This window comes from Micrasema longulum, unplaced genomic scaffold (genome assembly GCF_059751315.1).
Source record: "Micrasema longulum isolate JH-2025_06_02 unplaced genomic scaffold, ASM5975131v1 h1tg000900l, whole genome shotgun sequence".
In the NCBI taxonomy this organism is placed as follows: Eukaryota; Metazoa; Arthropoda; class Insecta; order Trichoptera; family Brachycentridae; genus Micrasema; species Micrasema longulum.
Window position 1 is genome coordinate 859,555 of NW_028278091.1, and position 27,353 is coordinate 886,907.

Consider the following 27,353-nt stretch of genomic DNA (forward strand, 5'->3'; position numbering starts at 1 on the left):
TTTTTTATTATTTGTAATTGACTAATAATTAATTAATAAAAAATCCAAATTTCATATCATAATTCCCTTTCTGCACCGAGCGTTGCTTAGGGCACTGCATTTGTAAACCAAATGTAGAGTATTTCGTTAATCTGTTAAATGAAGAGTGAAGGTAAGGTGATCAGTCATACGCTTCAAGTGTAAGTCTGGGAACCATGAGATATTTTAGTTCAAATACCCTTTAAAATAAATATTTCACGTCCACCCTGCTAGGAATGAAACCCAGGACATCAAGAATGGTAAGCGAATGCGCTAGCCACTTCACAACGAGGCGGACTTATCTAAATTCGATTTCCATATTCAGGATTTTTACCTGAGCGCGTCGAGTCGAAAACACTCATCCGGGTCCAACTTTCTTCCAAAATTCTTTATCCGCCCGGACACAAGAGTTTAGGTACCTACATATTATTACAGTATAATTTAGAATAATGAAATACCTACTACCTACCCGAGTAATTACGTCTATATTGTAACTATTATAGTCTGGATTACGGGTATTTTCATGTGTGTTTATTCTTCATAAAAAAACACAAGTACGTTTATATTATTAAATAATAATTTCAAAGTTATGTAATATATGGTCTTACCTTTTTTCCATCCCTGAATTTCACAAGTCCCTCTATTATGGGATCTTGGGCAGATTTGCCATTACCCTCAATGTTTTTCTCCATATTCCTATTTTTTAAATAAATTATATAAATTCACATCACAGTGTTCTCTCAGCCAAACACAGATTTATGGCATTTACAAAATACGTTTTAACCTTTTTATTATTTGTTGTTTTCTGCCACTCATCAAAGCACAATATTCCGTGAACAGTCTTTCTTTTAGATCAGTTATTTATATTTTTACACGTCGGTTTAATTTTATAATATGTCCTTAAAATCAACGATTTCTTCTCACACTGATCTGAGAATGTAAAATATTCTGATAAAATTATTCTTAAAGATTTATTTGATAAAAGGTTGGATCTACGAAACATTGAATAAATTAATTTTAATAGGTCACATTAATACAAAAATACATTAGAAATAAAATTTACAAGCCGATTTGAAAAAAAAGCGAATTGTTAGAAATTTTCATAAATTAATAATCAAATGGTTGCACTGCAAATAATTTCTTAAGCAAATTGTGTACCAACTGTAAGATTTTCATTTAAAATTATATTTGTCACTAACAAAACAATGTTATGATTAATTTTTTTTCGCAAAATTGTTGTCATCGTGGTTTTTTATTATTATTATTGTAGGTACATACAAAAACTTTATTTTAACCCGATATTTTTCAGCACTATAAGTTGGGCAAGAATATTTTTTATATAACTTGTTATAAATATTAGAATTCACAAGTTTAAGTTGTTATGATTGATACTTTAACACGTTACTTTTTTTCTTAGTTTTTTATGGCCTTTTCAAAAACGGCGTTACTTTTTTAAAAACGTAATAATGCCCGCGACGAATCTACCCACACGCCACACGACCAACACATTTCACGGACATAATAAAACTAAAATTCAAATATTGTCTATGACTTCGCACTTCGCTCCTTCGTGTTCGCGCTTCACGGCGAAATTTAAAATCATAGAGATTACAAACTTGGTGTATGTGTTTTGTGTACTTATATATTAAATTTATTCTTATGAAGGGTATTTTTTAGTCCTGTTGTAGAAATATATATATATTATCTCTACAAGCATAATATTATTTAATTTTAACATGCAAATATGTACCTTGTCTTCTGACAATATTATCTTTTTTCCTTTAGGGCCTTCTACCAAAATGTGATAACATCAACAAAAAACAAGTTACATTGATTTTGGCCATTTTTTGTAGAATACCTCAATAAAAGAATAAAATTTTATAAAAAAACGTAATATTAAAAAAAATAAACACGTGCATTTCTGTTGAGTTTAATTTAATTTATTTTATTTACAATTATTACTTTCCGTAAGTGGGGGAAATATCCAAAAGCCCAAGGGGTACATTATATTTTAAATGACGCAAAAGGGATTTGTCTTATTCCTCAAATCCCAGACCTTAGACTACAAAATACTGATGAGAAAAATAGTTTTTTTTAGTGTCAACCCTTCCGGAAATTGAATCCACAACAATATTATGCGTGATTGCCCAAAGCGCTAATCACTATATCACGAAGCTAACAAACATGAATTGACATTGGTTTTATTTCATTTATGACAACATTATAAAGCCAAAATAAATCCGTTCAATAATAAACATATCCTTATTATAAGATTACAAAATTCTGAAATTCGTTTTACAAAATGAAGGTATGTGTTTTTTTCTTTATTAAGAGGCGTTTTACCAAACGACAACATCATTAAAAATAACTTAGGTAAGTTACATATTTACCAATTAACAATTTTAAAAACAAATGGATCATTATTTTTATCATATGAACGCAACTTTCTCAAACAAATGTCCCTTATTTATTTGCATTTGGTATTTGTGTGTTTATTCCCACTGTTGTAATTCTTATTTAGCGCGTTCACGTCGCGGGGGTGGGCACTTTTCTCTTCAGTAGATCGGATTGTTTAGATGGCTAAGTTTGGGTGAGGACCCAGTATTGCGAGGTATAAGTGATCCCTTACCCAGTGCTACTGGTGAAGACTTCAACGACAGTGATGGCGAAGATGAAAGATGAAGTGCATTGGTACGGCAGAACAGGCGGAAGGGGCACAAATCTTCTCTCAGGCCACCCGGCATACTACAAGCTATGGGGCTATTGGAAGACCGTGATGTCGGACAGGACGTTGTGTTGAGAATGGCAACAGATGAACAATAGTCAACGGTGACATCCTGAGCTCCAGTTAACAAGAGGGGTCTTGGTGTCAGGTGGCAACCGACCGTAAAACAGAAACCAAACAACAAATCTCCTAGTCCGACGTGTAGACTAAGGACTGGGAGGGCTGACCCCAAGTAAATGGGACATACAGCCAGGAGGAAGAAAAGAAAGAAGAAGTTATTTGTATGGCCTTTTTGTCTGTAGTCTATGGTCCATATCTGTGCAACTAGTTTGTGATCTGTGTTTTTTGCTCTGTGCTGTACAGTGTGGCCAATTTAGCGACTTTGTCGCTAGATAAGGCGAAATTTTGACATAAAAGATATTTTATTTTTATTTAGTGACAAATTTAATTCTAGTGACTTTTTTTACACAATACGTTATATCCTTGAATAATTATATGCTACTGGCTACCTAAAAACCCAACCAAAAATTTGCAAAGTTTTTATTCTTTTTTTTAATTTTTTTTTTATTTAAATCTTAAAGTAGGGCACACATATCATACATATTGTTATGTGTGTTCTAATAATAACATTGCAAATATATTTAATTTATAAATTGTTTATCACATATGTCTTGACCATTATTTTAAATTTTGATATGTTTTTTTCTTCATAAATATTTTTTTCCATTTCGTAATACTTTTTAATTGCTTTAAATAAAATTAAATTTTGTGACTTTGCCTTTTTCCTAAATGGAAGTCTAATTTTGTTCTTTTCTCTAGTATTGTGATCGTGTTCATGCTGGTTCCGATCAATTTTTTTCCAAAATTCTGTTTTTTTGTTAGAGTTTATAATTTTATGAACAAATACCATTGTATTGTAAAATATTCTTTGTTTATATGTTAATAATTTCATTTCATTTACCATCGACTTTACCCTCGTATATCTGTTTTTTTTTCAAAATGATTCTAAAGGCTTTATTTTGTAATACAGTTAGTTTATCTATGTTTTCTTTGTTTGATAAAAATAAAATGCTACTACAGTAGCAACAGATAAAGGGCTTCTCATTAAGCGAAACGAATTACTCTGTCTGAGGTTGCATCCACAATGACCATAACTAACTTCGTAATCGTTTGGCACCCGTAGATAAATATATAGGAACCCCATCCCACCATATCGTTGCTCAGAGTAATAATTCTCTAGAGAAGCCCTTAAGCTCTATTGCACAGAACAAAGGCGTTCCAAATTTTTGGTTTAGTTTTAGTTTGGTTTTTAGTTTAAAAACAAACGTGTAAAAATGGTCTGTTGTATTAATGTAATATGTAACCAACTTAGTTATCAATAATCATAGAATGGTTTTTCTCCATATGGGCAAGTCTATTGGGTTATAACTCTAGGTATCGTTCATAACGATGATTCAGACTATGACGACGAAACATTATAAGATTTATACATTTATCACCACAATTGAAATATTGCTAAAGGATTTTATTGTTGAAACTTTTTTTTTTTTTTTTTGAGTTTGATCGATGTTCGGAATTTGTCTTTTTTATATTTGAAGTTTATTTTATTATAATGAAATATTTTAAAGAAAAACAGGATAGTGACTAAATTATGTAAAATGGGTTTTGAAGGTAAATTTCTAAGCTGTTTAACCATAAAATTCTTGAATGAAAAGCAGTTAATTGTTAGAGTGAACACTTGTTTATCTTATTCTTTCAAGGCTACCAGTGGTGTACCTCAAGTTTCTCCTTTGAAACCGGTGCTTTTAAAAATTTTTATAAACGATATAATTTTTTTTATCACGTTATGTTTTTACTCTTTGCAGATGACCTCTGAAAATCTATAAAGAGATGAAAACTTATGAAGATTGCATTTCTATTCTGAAGAATCTTAAGTTATCTGGACTCATGGTGCCAGATCATTCGTTTTCATCGAATAAAAAAAAAACACTTGTTTTAATTATAGTATTGACGATGTTAATCTCTCTACATTACCAATAATAAAAGATCTCGGAGTATTTTTGATCAAAAATTGTGTTTTGTACATCATATCAATGAAATTTCAAGCAAGACATTAAAAATGTTGGGTTTTATTTTGAGAAACACAAAAAATTTTAACTCCATCCGATCATTCAAAATACTGTTCTGTTCTCCTGTAAGAAGTCATTTAGATTTTAATTCATCAATATGGTCACTTTGCTATAATTTTCATGTTTATAATATAGAAAACGTTCAACATAAATTTCTACGATATATAAACTACAAATTAAATATTCCAGTAAAACGAGTGAATAACTATTTATTAACACTGCTCAATCTAACGATACTTTCTGAAAGAATAACCATTAATGATCTCATTGTATTGTATAAAATTGTAAACTCTCTTTTTGACGTCCCAAAAATACTTGAATTGATAAATTTTAGAATACCTAGACCAGGAGTACTTTATTGTTTCATTGCTCCAATACTGCCAACCAATATAACAATTCATTTATGCCGAGATTGCATAGGTTAGGTAACAGTTATGGGACGGCTGCAGACATTTTGTCCAATACTTTATTATCTTACAAGTCCACAATATTACGTTTATTTGTAGCTGCAAGTCAAACTTTTATTGACAATTCAATTCCATAAATAAAAAAAAAATATTTACTTGTTTATTTTTACTACCCTATACTTGTTTTTATTTCCTAAAATATCCAATTGCATTTAAATATTGGCAAATCCGCATTTCATGTATTTTTTTGTTTCTACTTTTTTTGCGATAATGTGTGCTTGCCTGATTATGAATTTTATTACAGTTTTTTTTTGCTTACCGTAACACTTTATTAACTTTGTTTGCTCTACAGAACCTATTTTCATTAAATTACACCTTTGTATTATTTGTTTATATGCTTACTTTTTGTCTTGTTATCTTCACTACATTTTTTTTTACTTTGTATAACTTTTGTTACTGTCTTTTATAATTTTTCTAACTTAAGTCATTTAAAATATTTTTTCTGTGTATTTTGTGTTGTATTTAAGTATGTTAGCATGTATTTTTTATAAATGTCTTTTGGGCGTTAATGGACAAAATAAATAAAAATAGATAAATGAAATTACTTTTAGCTTTTTTATCAGAGACACCGAGAATACACATATATTTTTTTGTTTTGTAATTAAGTGACATTCCTTACGTTTATCCGTTTACTTTTAATAAAACAATACCTAAATATTTTGTATAATTTTACACTGATGAATATTTATGCCTCGAGTGAACAGGAAAGAGACATAAATATAGGCAAAAAAAACCTTAGAGTAATTTTTAAAAAAAAATATACCTTAGTGCAAATAAAACTTTATCATATCAAACAAGGCCAAGATTTAATCCCTGCCCTTGTTGTGTTGTTTGGACAGACCACCACAGACTTTTGCCATTTTGAGACCTAACCATTTCTAGTGACTTTTGAACCTGCGTTTAGCGACATTTACTGTTGTCGAGTTGGCTACACTAGTGCAGTAATATATATCTTTAGTCTGTGGTCTGTGGATATAATTTCATAATTTATGCTCGGATTGCTCTAGTTCTACATTATCTCTAGCACGGTGCCCCTCTGCTCATGCTGCCTCTGTACTCTGTATATCTGCGTGTTTTCAGCTTTTAATTCCCGTGATTCACGCCCGATTGGAAATCTCGGCTCGTGTTTTTACTATATAGTTGGTAATTGATAAAGTCTTTCAATCTTAAATTCAAAATTATTTAGCCCAGCCCATTACAATTGTCAGATTTCTGGTATCAATTCATTCTACATTATCAGGATCTTTGTCATTTTTTTATTTATTATAAACAGTATTCCCCCTTTAATATGTAATCTACACTTAGACTTTTTAGACCATCATCCTTGCTTCATGATTTTATATTAAAATTATAACCTATTTTATTTTCCTACAGAAAACCATCTGATCGAAGCAGATTGACATGATGAGCCAAGTTAGTCAAGGTTCTTTTTTCACTAGGAATGAAATAGTTCAAGTTGTCGTCAGAGTATCCTTACTATCCGTAGCAACCTATTTTTCTTTAAAATGGTTGATGGGTCAAATGGATCCCACCAACAAGAGTAAAAAGAAAGCGAAAACAGAAGCACATGACAGATTAAGAAGGTAAGGACTCTTACTAATTATTTTTCCAATTGAAAATATAAAATTCGTCGTGGTTCTTGTGTAAATGATAAATAAAAAATCAAATAAATACATAAGTTTTAAATGTGTAATGATTCACAATACTTATTATCATTAATTGTCAAGATTGATAATAGTGGTTTCAGCGCATTTGATTGCCATGCTTAGGTTCGAGTTGGAGTTCCAGCAGGGTTATGTTTTTCAATATTTCCGTGGAATAGCAGACTTGCACTTAGATTGGAACCTTTGCACCACATTTTGAGGAAAATCCGCCTCACAGGCGGATACCACAGTTTTACAAGATTTTCTTTGAAAATGGTAATTTCACATCAAAGCCAACTACACTATCAAAAATAGCAGAAAACCGATTTTGAGAGTGAATGAAGGTGTTATTTTATCGCTAATTGTACTGGTGTTCAAAACTTTATTTATATAACCCCAGATATCTGTTTTTTGTTTTTGTCACATATCCACTCCATTCCCACCCCTCAGAAGAATGAAGAAAGAAGAGAATCTGTCACCTGGGAGGTAGGAGTCATCAGAATTGATCTCTGTATCAAAATCATCAGAGGACTCCCTGTTATCATTTTCAATATTCTTCTAGTCCTGTAAAATACATTTTTTGGAACTTTATCAGCAAAATCAAAAACTAACAGTGCGATTTAGAAAACTGTACAAGGATCTTTCACAATGATTATAACATATTGTGAATGATATTTTAAAGAATTGTATAAACGCATCCATGTATAATCAGAGTACAAAAATATAATTTTAAAAAATTGTATTGGAAAAAACAGGGTAGAAAAAATAATGCCCTGATATTTGGAGAGAACTTGGTAAAAATACTGTAAAAAGAGTCTTATTGAAACTTCAACATTTTTTTTTATAAATGAAAGGATATACAATGGATGATATATAGATGGGATCAAGTTCTAATGAAATAGTGCGAGTTGGGAATATCCACCTGAGAGGCGGGTGATTACTTACTTTTACAGGTTCAGATACAATGTTCATCTGTGATTATCCGGCAATATGCCATTTTGGCCAGAAGATAGTACCAGCTTGCAGTGTGACTTTCACTCTATGTTGACTAGACACCGATTAAGACTCTCCTGGCCAGAAACTATGCTGCGTAGAGCAGTTAGCGGCAAAAATTAAAACTATATCCACCTGTCAGGCATTTCCGTTCCAAGTGTTAAGCATAATGTATTATGATATAAGCTCTTCAAATGCATAAAATTGTCAAATGGACATTCATCAAATCTTGTCTCATCCTCCAATTTGTGTGGAACTGTGATCCAATAACAAATAATTGCATGCAATTTGATAATATTAAACATTTTCAAAGAATTGTCATTATGTTTTCTCATTATAAACTATCAAGATACACTACAATTGGCGTATCAATGTAATTCCTAAGCTGATGATGCTGACATTAGAATTTTCTTTCATTACTGTGACTTTTGATAAATTAAATATGTTTTACCATGATCTTAGCCTATTTGCGTATTCCCTGATTATTGGTCTTGGCATTGTGTAGATTAGTTTTTACGTAAAACTTCATATAAATTCTATTTTTAATCCATGTATTTAAATATATTTTTTAAATTATCTAAATTTCTAGGCTCGGCTTGAGGAAACACCACAATGTGGAGATTGACAAGTTCTCAGATTATGAAATGATGATCGCGGCTCATTTAGTGGTACCTGAAGAAATTTCGGTATGAAACTTCATTATAATTTTAATGCCAGTATATTTTGTGTATCAAGTTAAGTTAGGTTTTCAATGAATGCATTTTAGGAAACATCTGGTTTACTTAACCCTGCAATGGTCGTGCCCTAAATAATCACACCAAAGGTCGCGCGCGGAATGACATTCCGCAAACGCGCCTTCTGTTGTTTTTTATCTCGTTTACGGTCACTTTAAGGTTAAATAATATATACCAATATTTATTATTATTATTATCATTGTTTGGTCTCTGTTCGAGAAAAAATTCTCAAGTACGATTGTGGCACATGAACCTTGACGATCGATTCATCTTTCGGTCACAGATCGAGCATCTTCCAGTATTTCTCTCATGCGAATCGTAATCGATGCAGGCAATTGTATATTTAGCAAACTCAAAAGAAGATAATCTTTGAGTAGCCGTTTAGCTATCCTTTCAGGAAGGACTTCTACAAGGCTTAGTGCCTGTGTTAGGTCTGTGGATTTTGTCGGAGTTCATTCCTCCAATATTGAGAAACGCCAAGACAATTGGATCATAAAATGAAATTATTTACGGTTCTTGAGATTCTCCATCTATAACATCATCATTATGCATTAAGTACATGTGCCAAAATACAAACAATCACGCACAGAATGAGATTCAGCAAACCGCTTGTGTGCGTCGCCTGGCACTATGGCGTGAGATTGACTTAACTGTCTCAAACATCACCCTGCGGGAGGAAGGTAACAAAAGCCCGGGTGTTATGCCCACAAAAACGAAATACATTTTTTGTAAAATCTGAATGTGCGGAATGACTTTCTGTGTGACCGTTTCAGTGCATAAAATAAAATATTAAACATACTTCTTTACCAAACGATCATTTTTCCACTGAAGAAAATGTAATATTACACGCTTTAATATACCATATATGCTTGGCGTAGTAGTCAAAATGACAGGACCATGAATCAATTCTTGGTGGATTTAACATATAATATTTATTTGAAAACAGTTGACTGTTATCTGCTAGCATATAAATATCTCAAAGTTAGTAAAATTTCAGGTAAGTTGGAGCGACATAGCTGGCTTGGATGATATCATTCAAGAACTTCAGGAAACCGTTATCCTTCCCATACAGAAAAGAGACTTGTTTGCAGATTCCCTCCTCACACAACCTCCAAAGGGTGTGTTGCTTCACGGACCTCCAGGTACTGTTCTCTGTTAATATATAAATAATTTATATGTCGAGGTTGTAAGTGCTTTCGCTGGAACATGAGTTATGTCTAAAGAAGTAAAACATGCGCATGAATATGTATTTTTAAAAATGGATGTGAATGAATAAATGCTACTGAGTTTATTTCTTTTCATTTTATTAAAATTTTCTTTTTTTTTCTGAATTCTTTGTGGCAATATCACGTATTTGTTGAAAATATCAAAATTCATTATGTAGTTACTGTGTAAATTGACCATTATTTACTTAACCATCTCAAGCAATATATTGCCACAGTTGGTTAAATCTGAACACAAATGAACTTCTATAATCTCAAGGTTGTAATGTTATTTTTTTAATTTATTAAGTGAAAATTAAAAGTGAATACATGTAATTTTTCACTTTCGTATAATATTTAAACATTGCTTACAGTATAAATTGTAAAATCTCTTATTTCTTCTGTAAATAATCATTATTCTGTATCAGAGTGGAAATCTGATGTTTTTAAAACTAAATTTATACACCCAGTGACTGACAACAAACTCAAAAAAGTACCTAATTGAAAAGCATAAAGATTATATCAAAAACATGGCTCACATGTACAATAGTGTATAAACAAAGGACATAATACTTAAAACAATTGGTTTGCAGGAATATTACTCAGAATTACTTCTCATCTCTTGTCTTTGCATGAATACTTTTGCAATCAAATAACAATGCCCGGGAATACCGATATTTTTATGTAATGGAAAATGATTTGAAATTTACATTTACTTTAAAATTATTCATATTCCGATAAGGTCATGTTCGGTTATGATAAGACTCAGCAGTAATTAACTTAGAGGGGTTAGTGACCAAATTTGTGGATTTTGGCAGGGTAGTTAGTAGGCTATTTTCATTGTAGAACATTATATAAATATATTAATCTTTCCATAACTACAGTAAACAAAAAAATTACATGCCCTTCCTGCAATATAAATAATACATTATCTGATATTTAACCAATGTGAAAGTAGCAAACATTTTGACTAGTATATTGAATTTCGGAAATCTGTAACTTTAGACATGGTCACTGTATTTTTCTTGAAACAAACGGACGTGCGATCACCTCTAGAGTTAGAAACGTACTTACAGGTATTTCATGAGCCCTTAGAACGGACGTTAGACGGTCAAATGACGCGATTTTACTCACACATTTACATACCTGCATATTACACACAGATTTGTTTGTGTAAGTGTTAGAAAGGTTAAGTGGCGGGCACTCTACAGTCCATTGAAATCTTTAATAAATTTTACTTATGTGTGCATGACATAACATTTTTAAATAAATATTCTAGTGTGCTTTACACAAACAAAATTTGTATGTTTACTTGGTTCACCAAAAAGGCACTATAACACATTAATATAGGCATTTGCATGCACTGTATGTAATTGACTTTATAGAAAATATTTTAATGTCTTTTGTATTGTAATGTAAATACTCTATGTTTTTATATCTCTATTATTTATTTTTAGGTGTAGGTAAGACATTAATTGCAAAAGCTACTGCGAAAGAAGCCAAAACTCAGTTCATAAATCTGGATTTATCCATCCTTACTGATAAGTGGTATGGAGAATCTCAAAAGTTGACTGCTGCCGTATTCAGTTTGGCTGTTAAACTACAGCCATGCATAATTTTCATTGATGAAATAGATTCCTTTTTACGCTCACGTAATCAGCACGATCATGAAGCAACCGCGATGATGAAGGCCCAGTTCATGTCACTGTGGGATGGACTCATAACAGACTCTAATTGCACCGTCATAGTAATGGGTGAGTTTCCATTTAAACTTTCTTGTTTACTGTGAGATATTTTTATGTAATTTAATTAGAATTTTTTTAACTTTTTTCAAATAAATTATTTGGGCTGTATGTATATATCATAATTAAAATCATAATTCCCTTTCCACACCTAATGGTGCATTGGTATACCAATCGCAGCGTATCTTGATCATTTTTGTTACTAAATGGTAAGATGATCAGTCTTACCCTTCAGGTACCAGTCCAGGGACTATGAAGTATTCTGATGTGAAAACACCCTTTTAAATAAATATTTCATATCAACCATGTCGGGAATCGAATCCGAGACCTCTCACATGGTAGGCAAATGCGCTGACCATTACGCCACGAGGCCCGAAAAAAAAATATATACTTTAATAATATTATTACAAGTGGTGTGAAATACATTTCAAAGCATACATATCATATTAATTTAATTATACTGTATTATTTTTTAGAAAAATTTTGTGGAAATTCCATTACATAACTGTTTAACCCTTACGCTGCTACGCAGTTTTTCAAGAATCTAATCAGAAATCCTATTATTTATGCATTTTAAAAATATTTTATCGAATACGTTGTTTTCCAAACACACTACTGTTTTAAAAATTAATAGCAATTCCAAGAAAAATCTTCCATTTCATAAATATCTAATTCAAGCCCAATGGAGTGAGCAAGATAGACAACTCATGCCACCGGCATCACATTGTCGTACAGCAGTTGTAAACCCTTTCTTAATGAAAATAAAAACAAACAAAAATGATCTCGTACAGCAATCTCAAGGCGCATTGTTTTAATAGTTATTATTGAAACGACATAATTGATGATAGTTTTTTTGTTGATTGCGGGGCAAAGTGCCCTGTTATATATTATCAAACCTACCACTTCCATCAATGCATTGCAATGCAAATTGAGTAAAATATATCTTGAAATTTGTTGCAACAGAGAGGGAAAATATTTTTACCAAGGGAATATGGAAGTCTAGGCATTTACAGGACTTATGACCTGTCATTGGCTGGTTTAAATGACCACTTTACACACTGCGCAATATTCACCATTCTGCGTATGTTTACACATCCACATTCATGATTATTTTTACATTACCTCAACTCTTGCGTCTGTTGACAATTGCAAACTAAAAGAGCTGAAACCTTTATTGATTTCGGTGAGTTTCATCTGGATTAATTATTTAATTTCCTAGGTAATGCCTAAAAATACTTTAAATTTTTTATGCAAGTTATTTTAATCAACAATATTTTGAGTATGTCCAAATGTTTGTATGGAGTTATTTAGATTGAAACTTAAAGATAACTGGTAAATGTACTAAGAAGTGATATTATTTCTTGGTAAATGTTATAATATAATTTTAATTTAAAAAAATAATGTTTTTGTACAACTGTCTCACAAATTGATATCACTACCAAGAAAAATATTCCGTTTCACTAATAGATAGTTCACACATAATGGATTGAGCAAGATAGACAACAGTAGCTGAAATTACTAACATCTGTGGTAAATTACATATTTTTCACGTTTATATATATTTTTAATCTTACTTTGTTACTCTAACTGACAAGTTAGACAAGCCTCCTTTTTATTGTGAATAAATTTACAAAATATATCATTCAAAATGATAACGGATAGTGAAAGTGATACAGAAATAATAATACCTCACCGAGAAACTCGGAAGCTTAGCAGCTCAACCTATTACAAAAGTGGATTAGACAATAACGATCAACTTCTAAGAGATAGTGATGATAGTTTATATGACTCTTATGAAGAGCTCGAAATCGAAGAAGCTATTTCTGAAATATTTTTGGATCAGTATTGAGCTGATATACCTCATTTACCACAATTACGTTTTGTTTGTAGAATAGTTTGTAGAATAGAGTTTGTAAAGTAATAATTACGTTTTATTTGTAGAGTAATAATTACCACCTAATGAACAGCTAAAACATTTTAATTTTCCATTACTGTAGGTACCCATTATAATAAATTAACAAATGATTTTTTAATATTCAAACGTCCTAATTGACAATCATTAGGTTCCACGGTGAATTATTTTTATGTTTTATGGCTCTTTACGTATTTGCTTATATTCTGAATTACGGGGTTTTCCGGTGATATAGGGACCTGGGACCTGGGACCTCACTAGATAAGAGTTATTAAATTAAAGGTAAAGTTTTCAATTAGTTATTCATTACGGAAATACATCAATAATTTTGTAATCACTGGATCGGGTATAATAGCGAGGAAAACACAGAATATAATTATTTTCCTCAAATATCATATAAGTGATTGTAAATTCTAAATATTACATGATTTATTTTTTATTTCACTGTTTTTGCAATATAAAAAATTCACTGTTTCAGGTCCCGACTAGCTAGAAGTTTCCTGTGTTTAGTCGTTTCTCTTTTTTTTTTAAAGCACTGCGAATTTAAACATCATAAGTAAATTTATAATGAGGAAGTTTAGTGGTTTTTAAAAAAACATATATATTTGTTAATAGACTACTTAACACAGCTTTTAAAAAAAATAATTATGTATCGTATTATCAGCGCTACGATTTTTAAAGTTTTGTATTTCTGAAATTAATCCGCGTGTGACGTCGCAAGTTCTTTTCCGCTTCTTCTCGGTTAGTTCTGTTGATTGCTCCATTGACGATGAGGAATCTTCCACATATCATTGGTTGATTCATATAAACATGTGACGTCGTTCAAAGTAGTTCGTTTTTATCAAATACATTTTTTTTAAAACACTTTTAAAAAAAAAAATCATTTTCAAGAAACTTTGCCGTACAATTTAATGCTCAAATTTTTACCACGCGTAAGAAAACATTTTTTGTATGAAATTTTCCGTAGAGCTGAAATAGGTACGAAACTAAATAATAACCCATTTAATAAGTATTTTTCATGTTTTAAAAATGTTTTATACCACTGACGGTTAAGTGCAACAAGCAGTTCCCGAATTCATTTACCCTTTTGGGTATTGTGACGTTAACATCAGTCTAGTTAGAACTTTATGATAGGGATTAACAACAGCGATATATCGTTGTTTAGCAGTCTAAGGGTTAAGATTCCTAATCACCGCATTCTAAATATTTTATGGCATCCCCACTGTACGTCTCAAAACTTGTGTTTATGTTTTAAATTATTATTTCAAACACTTATTATCACTTTATCGGATGAATACATGAACTACAAACATTTCTGATCATAAATTAATCATTTAAGATATCTTTGAAGTATGAACATTTCAATCGACAACTTAAGTGCGATTTAAATTTGTTGCAACGGAGAGGGAAAACATTTTTGAGAAGGGAATATATGAGTCTAGGCATTTACGGGGCTTATGACCTGTCATTGGCTGGTTTAAGTGGCCACTTTTCACATTGTATAACATTCATCATTCTGCCTATGTTTGAACATCCACATTTCCTCAACTCTTCCATCTTTTGACTTTTGTGAATTAAAAGAACTGAAACCTTTATCATGCGGGTGAGATTCATCCGGCTGAACCAAATCACCTTCTGCAAGCATTTGGACATACTCAAAACATTGTTGAGTGCGATTTGTTTGTGTTAATGTATACTGCAAATAAATCATATTTTCGTAATTTCAGCATATGTTAATTTGGTTTTTCTTTTATTTTTCTTTTCTTTTATTTTTCTTTTTTCTTTTCTTTTGATGGTCATGTCATACCATATATATGTGCCATAAACTATTTAATAATTATCAAAAGAATGGCCCACGCTCAGGTGCTGTAGTCTTTGTGGGCATTTTTCCAATTCATGTTATAGCTTAATTTTAAGATGTATTTTTCTAAAGTGTATTTTTGTAATTATATTTCTATGTAAATAATATATGTATGGATAAATAAACAAAAAAAAAAAAACAAAAAAATGGCCCCCAGTGTTGCTACGTATTGGTGTTTATACAGTAGGGTGTCCCAGAAAAATTAAAGTTTTATTATTTCAATGCATACCCTTTAATTTTGTTTGAATGATGTCTAAACACTTATATATATAAATAAAATTTCACGTAAATTGAATCACGGCAACCCGTGCCGACTTGCATCGGAACTTGGCAGAACTTACATAGTACGGCGCGCGCGAACTAAGTGTTAATGTGCTTGTAATATCGTGTTTGTTTTTATAAGTGAACGCATTGTTTTCGTTGTGTCAACATGTCTGTGGAGTTACGCAGTTCTAAAAAGGAAATATTTTTGGTTGGGGATATAAAACATCAAATTACAGGTTCTAAACTTCCCTCTAATGGACAAGTGCTGGCGGTTTAAGCGTCAATGAAAGTGCAAATCTTACTATTCGTGAGTGCATTATTTATTGGGAAAAGGCACGTATACCGACTAAATCTTTACCTAACTGTGTTAAGAAACTTGTAGCCTTATACCAAGATTGGAGAAATTTGCAAAAAGATGCAAACAAAACTCAAGATGTGTTTGAGCAGCGTCGACAAGAGTTTGTTACAAATACAAAAAAATTGTTTGATATTGCACATGCCGATGCGCTTCAATTAATAAAGATAAATGAAGATAAGATTTTCTTACAAAAGCAGAGAGAGCCAGGACGACCCGGTCATTTAGCTGAAGTGGACAAAAAATTGTCAGAAAAGGAGGAAAAGGCGAGTCTTAGAAATATCCAGGAGCAAAAGCGGCTGGACACTTATTTGGCATCCATAACACCCTCTACGTCTTCTCATGAGCCATTACAAGAAACTTCATCTTCTGATTCTGAAGTAACGGACTTACAAGAAGATTTGTCCATTCCAATTGAGAGGAAACAGCCCGATACTATTAAAACTTCTGTGAAGAAAAATTTAATTACTCCGAAACTGGTGGCGGCATTAGACAGGTGTCAGTTAAGTATGAGAGATTCTGTCTTTATCATTGAAGCACTTGGCCACAGCACTGACGAATTTCCTATAAGCAAGTCCTCCATCCAAAGAATTCGTACAGAAAAGCGAAAAGAGCGCGCAGAAGCCATAAAACTTAATTTTCAAAGCGATGTACCAGATACTGTAACTGTCCACTGGGATGGAAAACTGTTGCCGGCTTTAGATGTACGCAAATCTAAAGAGAAACGTCTACCAATCGTGATTTCAAACGATAATAAAGAGCAACTTATTGCTGTGCCAAAATTAGAAAACTCATCGGGAAGTGAACAGGCACAAGCAGTTTGGAATGCTATTGTTGACTGGAATCTTGAAGATAAAGCACAGATCCTCTGTTGTGATACTACTGCTTCTAACACAGGCCGAATTAATGGTGCATGTGTGCTTCTCGAACAGAAATTGAACAGAGAAATGTTGATTTTTGCTTGCCGCCATCACATCTACGAATTGGTACTAAAAGCTGTGATCGAGGCCAAAATCAGCCAAGTCACTACAAGTCCCGATATCCCTTTATTCAAAAATTTTCGATCAAACTGGAAAAACATCAATGTAGAGAAGATACAAAGCCACAAAGAAACGCTATTACGTCTGAACGATTCTAAAATTGATGAACTTTTAGAGTATTACAGAACTGATTTGACCAAAGAAATTGTAAGAGATGACTATCGAGAGTTAATAGAGCTCTGCATTATATTTCTTGGCGGAGATAAAGTTAATGAATTTAAAATTCGGCCTCCAGGCGCCATGCACCAAGCAAGATGGATGGCGAGAGCTATTTATTCATTAAAAATATCGTTGTTTAGCTCTCAATTCAAAATGTCAAATAAGGACAAAACAGCTCTATTAGACGTCTGTCTGTTTATCGCGACATCCTATGTCAAGCCTTGGCTGCAATGCACTTTAACGGTAAAAGCGCCCTACCAGGACTTGTGCTTTTTGAAGGCTGTGAAGGCATACGAAATGGTCGACAACACTATATCAAAAGTGGCTATACAGAAGTTTTGCCACCATTTGTGGTATTTAGCGGACGAAGTGTTCATCTTGTCTCTATTTGACGATGATATTAACCAAGAAAGTTAGGTAAAAATAGTTGCTAATTTGGCCAAAGAAAATCTATCGGTCCACAATAAACGCTACATTCCATCGAGAGAAGAACTTAGCAGGCCTCTTTTCGAAAAAAACATCGATGACTTTGTTTCCATGAACAGCAGATCCTTTTTTAGGCGACTCGAAATTGACGACAGTTTTATCATGGAGTGTCCTACTTCGTGGCCTGCTAATGCTTCGTTTCAACGCGCTAAAATGAAGGTGCAGTCACTGAAAGCAGTTAATGATACGGCTGAAAGAGCTTTTAAGTTGATGCAAGACTTAATGGCTTAATCACAGTGGACGAGGAACAAAAACAATATTCATTACGTTGCGTACAAGAACACAGAAAAGTATATCCTGACTGTAAAAAACAAACCTTAAAAAGAAAATTTAATTATTTATGTCCTTTAAATAATTAATATGTATAATACATAATAAATGTGATGCAATAATCAAAGTACCATTGTTTTATTTACAAAATAAAAATTAAGTTAAAATATTCCCCTATGGTTTCCATACAAACTTTTATATTCAAAGTTTGACATCAAGTCGGCACGGGTTATCGCTATCCGATTTCAATAATATTTATTATTTCAGTTTTTAAGGTCAAATGCAACAAAATAAGAGGGTATGCGTGTCTCAATCTGTAAAAAAATAAAATTGCCCTTATAGTCTGGGACACCCTAATATACAGTGTTGTCTGATAATATTCACAAGATAATATTTAGGTCTAATAAATATGTATCTGATAAATTCTACCAGATTTTATGGGGAGATTTAAGATTGTAAAAAAAAAAATTTAAACCATAATATCCTTAAAAATCACAACGCACTACACCATACAAAAATATATATATATATATTTTTTTTTAATGAAACTATAATTCACTTGTACTATATTACAGGTGCTACAAATCGTCCCCAAGATCTGGACAAAGCCATTCAACGTCGTATGCCAGCAACATTCCGTATTGGTTTACCAGACGCAACGCAAAGAGATAACATTTTGAAACTAATTTTACGTAACGAGCCGATTGACAACGATGTAGATACACACCGTATTGCTCAATTGTCGGAGGGACTTTCTGGATCAGATCTTTTTGAATTATGTCGAAATGCTTCAGTTTACCGAGTTAGAGATTACATGTCCCAAATCTCGCATAACCCTGTAAGTATTTTATTTTAAGATAAATCTTTCATTAACTCTTAATCCTCGATAGATAAAATATATTACGCACTGCGATTGTGGTTTACAATAAAAAATTCCGTGTATTTATATAATAAATTAGTATTCTCTGGAAATGACAATTAGAGGAAGAAAACGTAAATTTGTCAATCACTTTTGATTGTGTTGCGTCCCAACTCAACACAGGGATTTTAGTGACATGGAGTCGACGATACGTTACTCTTTTATGCTCAGAGTAATATAAGGCGCCTCATCTTTAGAGCCATCCATACGGACATAAATCATTCTAGGATTATCAACCACGAAGTTAGCCATAGTTTACGCAAAACAATGAGCCGCAGGTACTCAGGTCGAGAATCGCAAACGCAAACCGAAACATTCCGTTACACGTTTGTTATTAAACCAAAAACCTAACTAAAAATTTGCAACGCTTTTATTCTATGCAATAGAGTGAATCGCCATCTCTACAGATGTGGCACTTTATTACTCTGAACTTAATTAGTAATTAATAAATAAATACAATTTTAAAAAAATAGAGTTAAAGTGTATTGAATGCATATTTGTTACATACAGTAGCGTGCGTTCCATAAAAGCACAAAAACAGTGCCTATCCTACTAGAATTCATTAAAAAAATAGAGTTGAAGTGTATTGAATGCATATTTGTTACATAGTGTATTTCAAATTGGTCAATTCTGTTGAGAGAATCCGCTTCCTTCCCAAATTTTCTTGACATATTTTTCTTTTCTTTTCTTGCATATTCATTGTTTTTTCTCCATGTAACATTTTCCACTATTATATTTATATTTTTGGAAAACTTTAACTGGATGTACATGCTACTTTTTGTACTTGTTTATTTATATAATTGATGTTTTTTTAAAATAAATTATCATATTTATAATCATTACTTTTATGGGCCTTTCAGAGAAAATGTGAATCTTGAAGCAGCCAATATTTTAGGGCCCTTTGTAATTATATTATATTTAGATACCAATGAGTTTTTTCTGCTTGTCCTTATTTCTGCATCCCTAATTTTGCTCCGCTTTGCCTACCTCTATATTTTTGTCTACCAAATTGAATTCCCGAGTTCAGGCCCCTAATATTAAAAGGCTGGGGCAACAGTCTCCCTACTCCTCCTCTGATAGGCCCTACTTTTATGTATATGTGGATATATAAAAAGTCACATGTGTTTTCATCAATAATAGTTTAATGCTAATTTCAAAACTATTTTTTTTTAGTGAGAAATGTCATTATTATTAAAATAATACCATTTTTTATGTACAAATTTAATTTCAAACGTATTATTTTTGCAGAGAGATGGTCCATCAACATCGAACGACACCGATTCCGAGGATAAGTATGATGATGCCATACGCCCCATAACAATGGACGATCTTTGTCTATCTTTAAAGAAGTTCAAAGAATCGCATAATTTCAATATGAATCGAAATCATAATCCGGTTGATTTGGATTAAATATATTTAGCACTAGACAAAATGTTGAGTATTTGTAGCTTAGTTTGTATATTGATCTGTTTTTAAAAGTGTGTAATTTAAAAAGATTCATTTGCTTCAGTAAACATAGCTAAATAGATTAATTTTGGTGCAACATTTATATATCGATTAGTCTAAAACAAGCATGTTGATGTATTAAAACAGATTTAATGTTGATTTTTTTTTTTTTATTAATATTTTTCTTTGTTATTTAGTTTTAAAAAATTACAAGTAGTGTTGGTGTATAATACTTACTAAATATATTTTCCAGAAATTTTTAAGGTATTCATATCACAGATATTATGTATTTATACACTACTTTTCGATTCAATTATTTACACAATCTGCGAGGGCTTTGTTGACGAGGCTAAAAAACCGGCGGAAAATGAAATAAAAACTAATTTACAAAAATCTCTCCACAACCTCAACTCTCAGTTATTTTTTAGTGAAATTTCGAATACACACAATACACTGCTCCGCAATGTTGTTTTTTTTAAATTTAGAATCAATTATTTTATATAATGATGCACACCCCTGAACACTTACTCTCACACTAATATACATAAACACACATCTACACTTACTCCCACACTAATACAAATAAACACACATCTACACTTACTCTCATACACATAAACACATCCTTTTGTTGTAACACAATTTAATAATATGTATGATTTTTATTTAGAAACTTTGCTGGTCTGTCTTTAAACTGTATTTTAAAAAAAATGTTTTTATATCATTGTCGCTGTTTGTTTCTTTAAAATAAATAAATAACATAGGTACATAGTCGTAATCACATATTTATAGGAATGTTTTATATAAAATATTCCAATTACTACTACTATATATAAATACCCACTCAATAACGATTGTTATAGTATTTTTTATAAGTATCATATTATATGTATACAAGGGGCGAATCGTCAAAATAAGCGATTATGCACAGCCTACCATTATATTTGACTTTCGATAATAATGTTTTATATTAACCATGTTTATGGGAAAATAAATAAAATAATTGATATTTATCAAAAATAACCACCACAGTTTATATCTTCCTACAAAAAAATATCTATGAAGTGTGCCCGGTCCGTTCTCAGTGAACGATAAAACTAGCCGATTACCTCAGCTTATTCCTCCATACAAAAAAGTACACCATGTTTTACATCTTTAACCCAAGTCAGCTTTTTTCAGTACTAAAACAAGGTTGCATATTACAAATATTATTTGAAGATTCTGTTTTTGGAAATTAGTATTTCGAACATTGTTTCCGAAGGACTATTTTTCTTTGATAGGATACCGTTGACATATTATGTATCACATAGGACATGTGGCGTTCGCAGTGGCCGTTTTTGGCATTATTTATGTTAAAAGGAATCGGCCAGTGCTCCTTGGCAAGTCCTGTTCGGTGGTTTGAAAATGAATTTATTGTAAAATAAATCATATTACAAACTGTCATTTTAATCCTTAATATCAGTATAAATCCTTTGGTGGGTTTTGAAAAACAATGGTTCGCTGAACAAAAATAAAATAAACATGAGTTATAAAAAAAAAATGTGCATACAATGAATTCTTCTGTACCTATTTAAACTTTAAAAATAATGTTTGAGTTATGATAAAAACGTTACTAGTGAATTAATAGGGAACCGCGTTAAGAGTAAATATATGTAAATAATCATATAAAGTATAATTTACATAGTTCAGTGAATATTAAGGTGATATAAAAATCTATGAAAGAATGATTCTAAAAAGACAATTGATGTTTTGTTTAGTGAACTATAGTACTGGGTGAGGAATACTTAAAAATAATTTAGTTTTTATAATTATTCTTCACCAAGCAATCAATAGTGTTGTATTTTAACACGAATTACAATAGTGCAACGAAGAAAAGATATATGGTACGCTTATGAATAATACAATTTTATAAATCACTTTTTCGGCGGCTGTGCTAGTACATGAAATAGCCTTGCAGATAAATTGTTCGCATCCTAGTAACTAGGGTTAGGGTTTGAGTCCCCGCGGGTTCTAATTTTATGCAATTATGTTTTTTTTAAATGCATTTTTTTGTTAATAAAATGTTAGTGTTAAATTAGAAAATATTTTAACTAAAACTATTAGCCGCTAGCGCCATTTGTTATGGATTATTTATCAAATATAAAATTTAAAAAAGAATTTCCGCAGCTTACCAATCTAAAAACTCACCGCTTGCCACTGATGTATACACATATGATACCTATGAAAACTGTCCCTGTGTAGGGGTATGTCAGAAAATGTACACAAGTGCACGTATAGCAAGTTAAAATTTTTCCTTTTGTGCATTGAACATACTCAACACTGTCATTGTGGATATTTCTTTCTCCTTAACTCTCCCACCGGTAAGCACCAGTATGGCACGCGGGTAGAAATACATTTCCTGCACTAAAAGTATTATAACATACTAAAGCAACATAACTACCACTGTTTTTGTAAAATTTCATATGTATTCATTTCCATCATATATGCATTATATGATTTTTGCTTCAAGCTAGAGCTTACAAAAATTGAAAAAATTATACACTTTTCAAATAAATTGTACACATACATAAAATAATAGTATTTTTTTTTCTCTATGTCCTTTTTTTTATGATTGAAAACAATACCGTATCACATTTTTACAATTTTGAGTTTTCGAAGTATATACATATCAACAATTAAAACCACGGTACATTGAGAAAATTTATCAACTTTACCTGCATACTTATTGAAACATAAAGTACATTTCTCATACTGTTAATTTTTTCCCAAAGATTCTAATGCTTTTTTTTAAATGATTACGCTTGTATGTATTGCAATTTGTAGAATGTTTTAGTTACAATCATTCTCCTTTAATGTTATTATCTCTAAACCAGCAAACTACAACAAATTTATTTTTAAAAAAACATTGCAAATTGTTTTTCACTATATTTAATTCAGCAAAAACCATGATGTATTGCAGGGGTCACTAAACTTTTTAGGCTAAGGGCCACACTAACTCCTTCACTAAGTCCCAACTAGCTAGCTCATCATACCAACATACTGTATTCTTTAATCACGCCCAATTGTAATTCAATTGAGTGAAGTATCTATGGTGCAGGGTGCGGGAGTGGACTTAGTGCCGTTTGTAATTTCGGTTGGAACTTATGAAGTATTACTACAAAGTATTCAGCGCCATCTGCCATCTTGTAGTGGTTAGCAGAGTTAGAACATGTTCTGGGAAAGTTCTGCTGTGTGATTGCTCGTTTGGAAGATTCGAGTACTTTATGATAAATCTCATGTCATTGATTACAGATAAAATGTTCTTTTTCAATACGTATTTCAGTTATTGTGTTTTTTAATTAGTCTTTTAATAAAACATATAATTCTTATTTTGTACGATTTACTTATATTGTAAATTTTATACTGTAACCAAAATAAACTGTTTCGGGCCGGATACCGGCATGTAGATTGGTAGTGCTCGCATGTTGGCATGTTTGGAGACCCCTGGCATATACTATTGAAGTATATATAAGGAGAGAATGACAATAATAACCGTCACTTCACTTCGCGTCTTAATATTTCAGTTTGGGAAATTTATGTCTTTGTCTTTAGTTTTGAATTTAAAATAAAATATTACCATAAGCAGTTAAGTTGGTATTGTAGGATACTTTCATTTATGTAGCATATATAATAAAGTGTAAAAGCATACGTGTCTTCCATACTGTTGTATAGAGTGGAAGGATGCACTCTCAAAATCACCATGATAAGTAAAATTGAGGCATTTGAAATGTGGTTGCACGAGAGAAAGCTGCGTATCTTATGGGCATTGAGTGTCCAATGAAAGGGTACTTAATATGTAAAATGGAAAAAGATAGATAACTGTTAAACACTGTCAAATGACAAAAGGCCGCATATTTTGGCCACATTCCGTGGAGAAAAATATGCCCTTCTACAGCTCATAGTGGAGGAAAACGAGGTTGGGGATTAAAAGAACATCATGGCTCGGGAATCTTCAGATGCAGAAATGCTCATGAATGACCCAAGATCGAGAGAAGTTTCAGGTGATGGTTGCCAACCTCCGATAGGAGCAGCAGGAGAAAAAGATAATATAAAGAATGGTACAAAAAATACCAGTGTTTTATATTTCTCGGAAGAAATTGTTCAATCTTGTGATTACTAGAACCACGATTACTTACTGTCACTCTTTTCATTTATTATTATGTGTATGTATTTCTATTATATGTATGTAACTTATGAATGGCACCTCAGATGATGCATAAATATGCTGTGGACATTTAGAGATGCAATTATTGGTTGAAAATATTGCCACATACAGATCCTGTTGACTAGAGCCATAGTCGCAGGGCAAGGGTTACTACTAAAAAAAAGGAATATTGAACCTATTTTTAAAAAAAATATATCCAAAACTTTGTAGGTAAGTACTGAAACCTACTAGGGAGTTTGTCAAGATTGTTGGATAGTTAAAACCATTTAATGACATGTCATACGCCCCGAAAATGTCTAGACTTGCTCATTCTCTCAAAAAAAGGCTCTCCATCTTCATTGAAATACCTGTCGATTAAAAAAATTCACTTAAAAAATAATTAGGTGTAAATTAATAGGTACTCTTTTTTCCTCTTAGCATAAATTCTACATCATTATTCATTACTCCTTGTTATACTAGAAAAATAAATCCTGGTATCTAAAGATAAATTATTGTTGTACATGGATGGGAGATCTTAATAGATTTTATTAATAGAGTGCTTTTACTGTAAAATGAAAGCATAAAATAATAACAAAAAGTTCCATTATATATGCCATTAACATGCTAGATGGTAAATCTTAAAGGCGGCATAGACCACATGATTCAGTCTGACCAACCTTTACTTTGCCTTAATCCAGCATTGGCTTCGCTTCAATAAGACTAAGTCAAGGCTTATTACTTGATTGAATCAAGTCATCACAGAGACCTAACCAAAAATATGAAATATCAGAGTTCTCCAGAAATTTTAATGTATTTTTTACTCGATGACAAAATTTATAAATTGTTAATATGATATGCATTTTATAATCTAAATAAAAGTATTAATGTTTTTGTCGCAGTAAAGCAAAAATATAAAATGTGTTTCCACTCAAAACCAAGCGCGAGTTTTAATCAAAAATGGCCACTGAATAGAGATTAAATGAATTATTTTGTTTATTTCCTTAGGTGTTTTTAGAAAGCTGTTATGCCAAAACACTTGCATTTTAATATATTCAACAAGATGATAATTTAAAAAATGTTTTTAAATCTTTGGACATGACTGCCAAGTGTCAATTTTGTATGGTTTCTAGATTCTACTAGATTCATTTTAGTGATATTTTAAGATATGGTAATAATTTGTTAAATTTGTATAATTCTGGGCATTTTTGGTGATATTACAGTGATAACTTGTATGTTTGATCTCAACAAATGCATTTGAAATATTTATGGCCTGCAGCAATGTTATATTTTTTATCAATAAAGTGTCTTTGAAACTCATAAGTTTTTTATTATTTATTTAGAATATTTCGTATTTTTATTATACATATTATTTAGCTGTTTTTTTTTCATATAAATTGTTGGATGCTCCATTCCTTATCCGTCAAAATTTTTTCTTCACTATTAATATTTGAAGCACTAGCGATTATTGTTATGTATGTGGTTTTTTTTTAAATAATACATATTTATATAATCCTGTTAACCAAACAATTATGTTAACTGGTTTTGGAACATTCAAATGTTCCTACATCTATTTTTAAAATAAGATTTGTTTTTGCCTATAAATGAAACCGTTTCCTGAATTGGTCTGCATAATTTAATTTAAATTTAAACAAAGATCGGCTTATTTGTATTTTTTTAATAAACCTTTATTAACATTAAAACAAACCAATTAAAACAGCAATTCAGGTTGAACTTGCAAAAAAAGAATCAGGCTCTTGTGTTTGGTTAGTGTGGATATTTATGTTTCATATATTCTGAAAATGTTTCAAGAGACAACTTTTAAAATCCTAAGAACTCATATAACATCGTCGGTTGATAGATAAAACTCATTTATGGTAGTGACTTTATGTCGCTAAGTTAAATATTTTTCAACAATCTCTTTCGTGAAAAAAAAATTATGTTACCTGAAACAGTTGTTTATGATTGTATAATTCCACTTCTAACGTTTTGCAAGATATCAACCGATATATCATTGTATATTCCAGTAAAAGCTATAAGTATTTAAATATATTTTTAAATTCTTTTTTATTTTTAAAAATAGCTATTTTCTCAACAGAATAATATTAAACAAAAATACTAAAAGAAACTCGTAGTGAGGAATATCAATGGTTTTTTATTTATTTGTTAATAGTTTGATAAACTAAGCTAAAAAATATATTTTTATGTGTCATATTATCAGCGTTATGATGTTTTAAAGTTTTATATTTCTGATATTACTCTGCGTGTGACGTCTCAAGTTCTCTTCCGCTTCTCCTCGGTCAGTTCTGCTGATTGGTCCACTGCTTACGGTGTACCGGAAATCTTTCACAACTCTGTTATCATTGGTTGATTCATATGAACTAGTGACGTCGTTCAAAGTAGTTCGAATTTAAATATTTATTATTATGTTTTCAAGAAACTTTGCTGTACAATTTAATGCTCTAATGTTTACCGCACTTAAGAAAACATTTTTATATACAATTTCCCGTGGGGCTGAACTTCCTCATTGCTGTGCATGAAAATAATGCTGATGATAATGGGAAATGTTTCACCAAACGACTGAGGAAATATTCTTCAATGATATCCCTTTAGGAGAGTTACTGTAATGTCGGTGATGAATTGATAATTATTTATTTATTTCGAATCTTTTATTTAGTAAATACCAAGCGCGATCCGTCCATAGATTGGATGGAACCAATGCCTCCCTAAAAATTTGACTTCTAGGTACCTAATTTTTTTTATAAAATAAAATCAGCTATAAGTTAACTAATCTTTTTAGTAACTACA

At 31.4% G+C, this 27,353-nt stretch overlaps 2 protein-coding genes across 8 annotated transcripts in view; one reads left to right on the plus strand and one right to left on the minus strand.

Moving 5' to 3' along the window:
* Window positions 1-1,547, minus strand: part of LOC148278283 (uncharacterized) — a 91,719-nt gene extending 90,172 nt beyond the window's left edge. Inside the window, exons 1-2 of one of the 6 annotated variants that reach the window (XM_088231675.1) lie at window positions 1,424-1,547; window positions 627-948 (exon numbers count right to left, since the gene is read on the minus strand). In XM_088231675.1, the coding sequence (XP_088087801.1) occupies window positions 627-710 (84 nt within the window). In that variant the 5' untranslated portion in view covers window positions 711-948; window positions 1,424-1,547. Of the gene's footprint in view, window positions 1-626; window positions 1,011-1,176 lie in introns of all 6 variants that reach the window. The other 5 variants (XM_088231679.1, XM_088231677.1, XM_088231676.1 and 2 more) reach the window with 5 other exon arrangements.
* A 4,748-nt stretch (window positions 1,548-6,295) lies between these two features.
* nmd (no mitochondrial derivative) lies at window positions 6,296-21,885 on the plus strand. Of its 2 annotated transcripts, none has more exons than XM_088231681.1 (7): window positions 6,296-6,482; window positions 6,714-6,922; window positions 8,565-8,661; window positions 9,707-9,851; window positions 11,369-11,665; window positions 18,576-18,838; window positions 20,168-21,885. In XM_088231681.1, exons 2-7 carry the CDS (start codon window positions 6,741-6,743, stop codon window positions 20,327-20,329), a joined length of 1,146 nt encoding a protein of 381 aa, XP_088087807.1. In that variant the 5' UTR covers window positions 6,296-6,482; window positions 6,714-6,740; the 3' UTR covers window positions 20,330-21,885. The 2 variants fall into 2 exon arrangements, with proteins under 2 accessions (XP_088087807.1, XP_088087808.1); XM_088231682.1 differs by having other exon boundaries at window positions 6,340-6,478.
* Window positions 21,886-27,353: the final 5,468 nt, after the last annotated feature.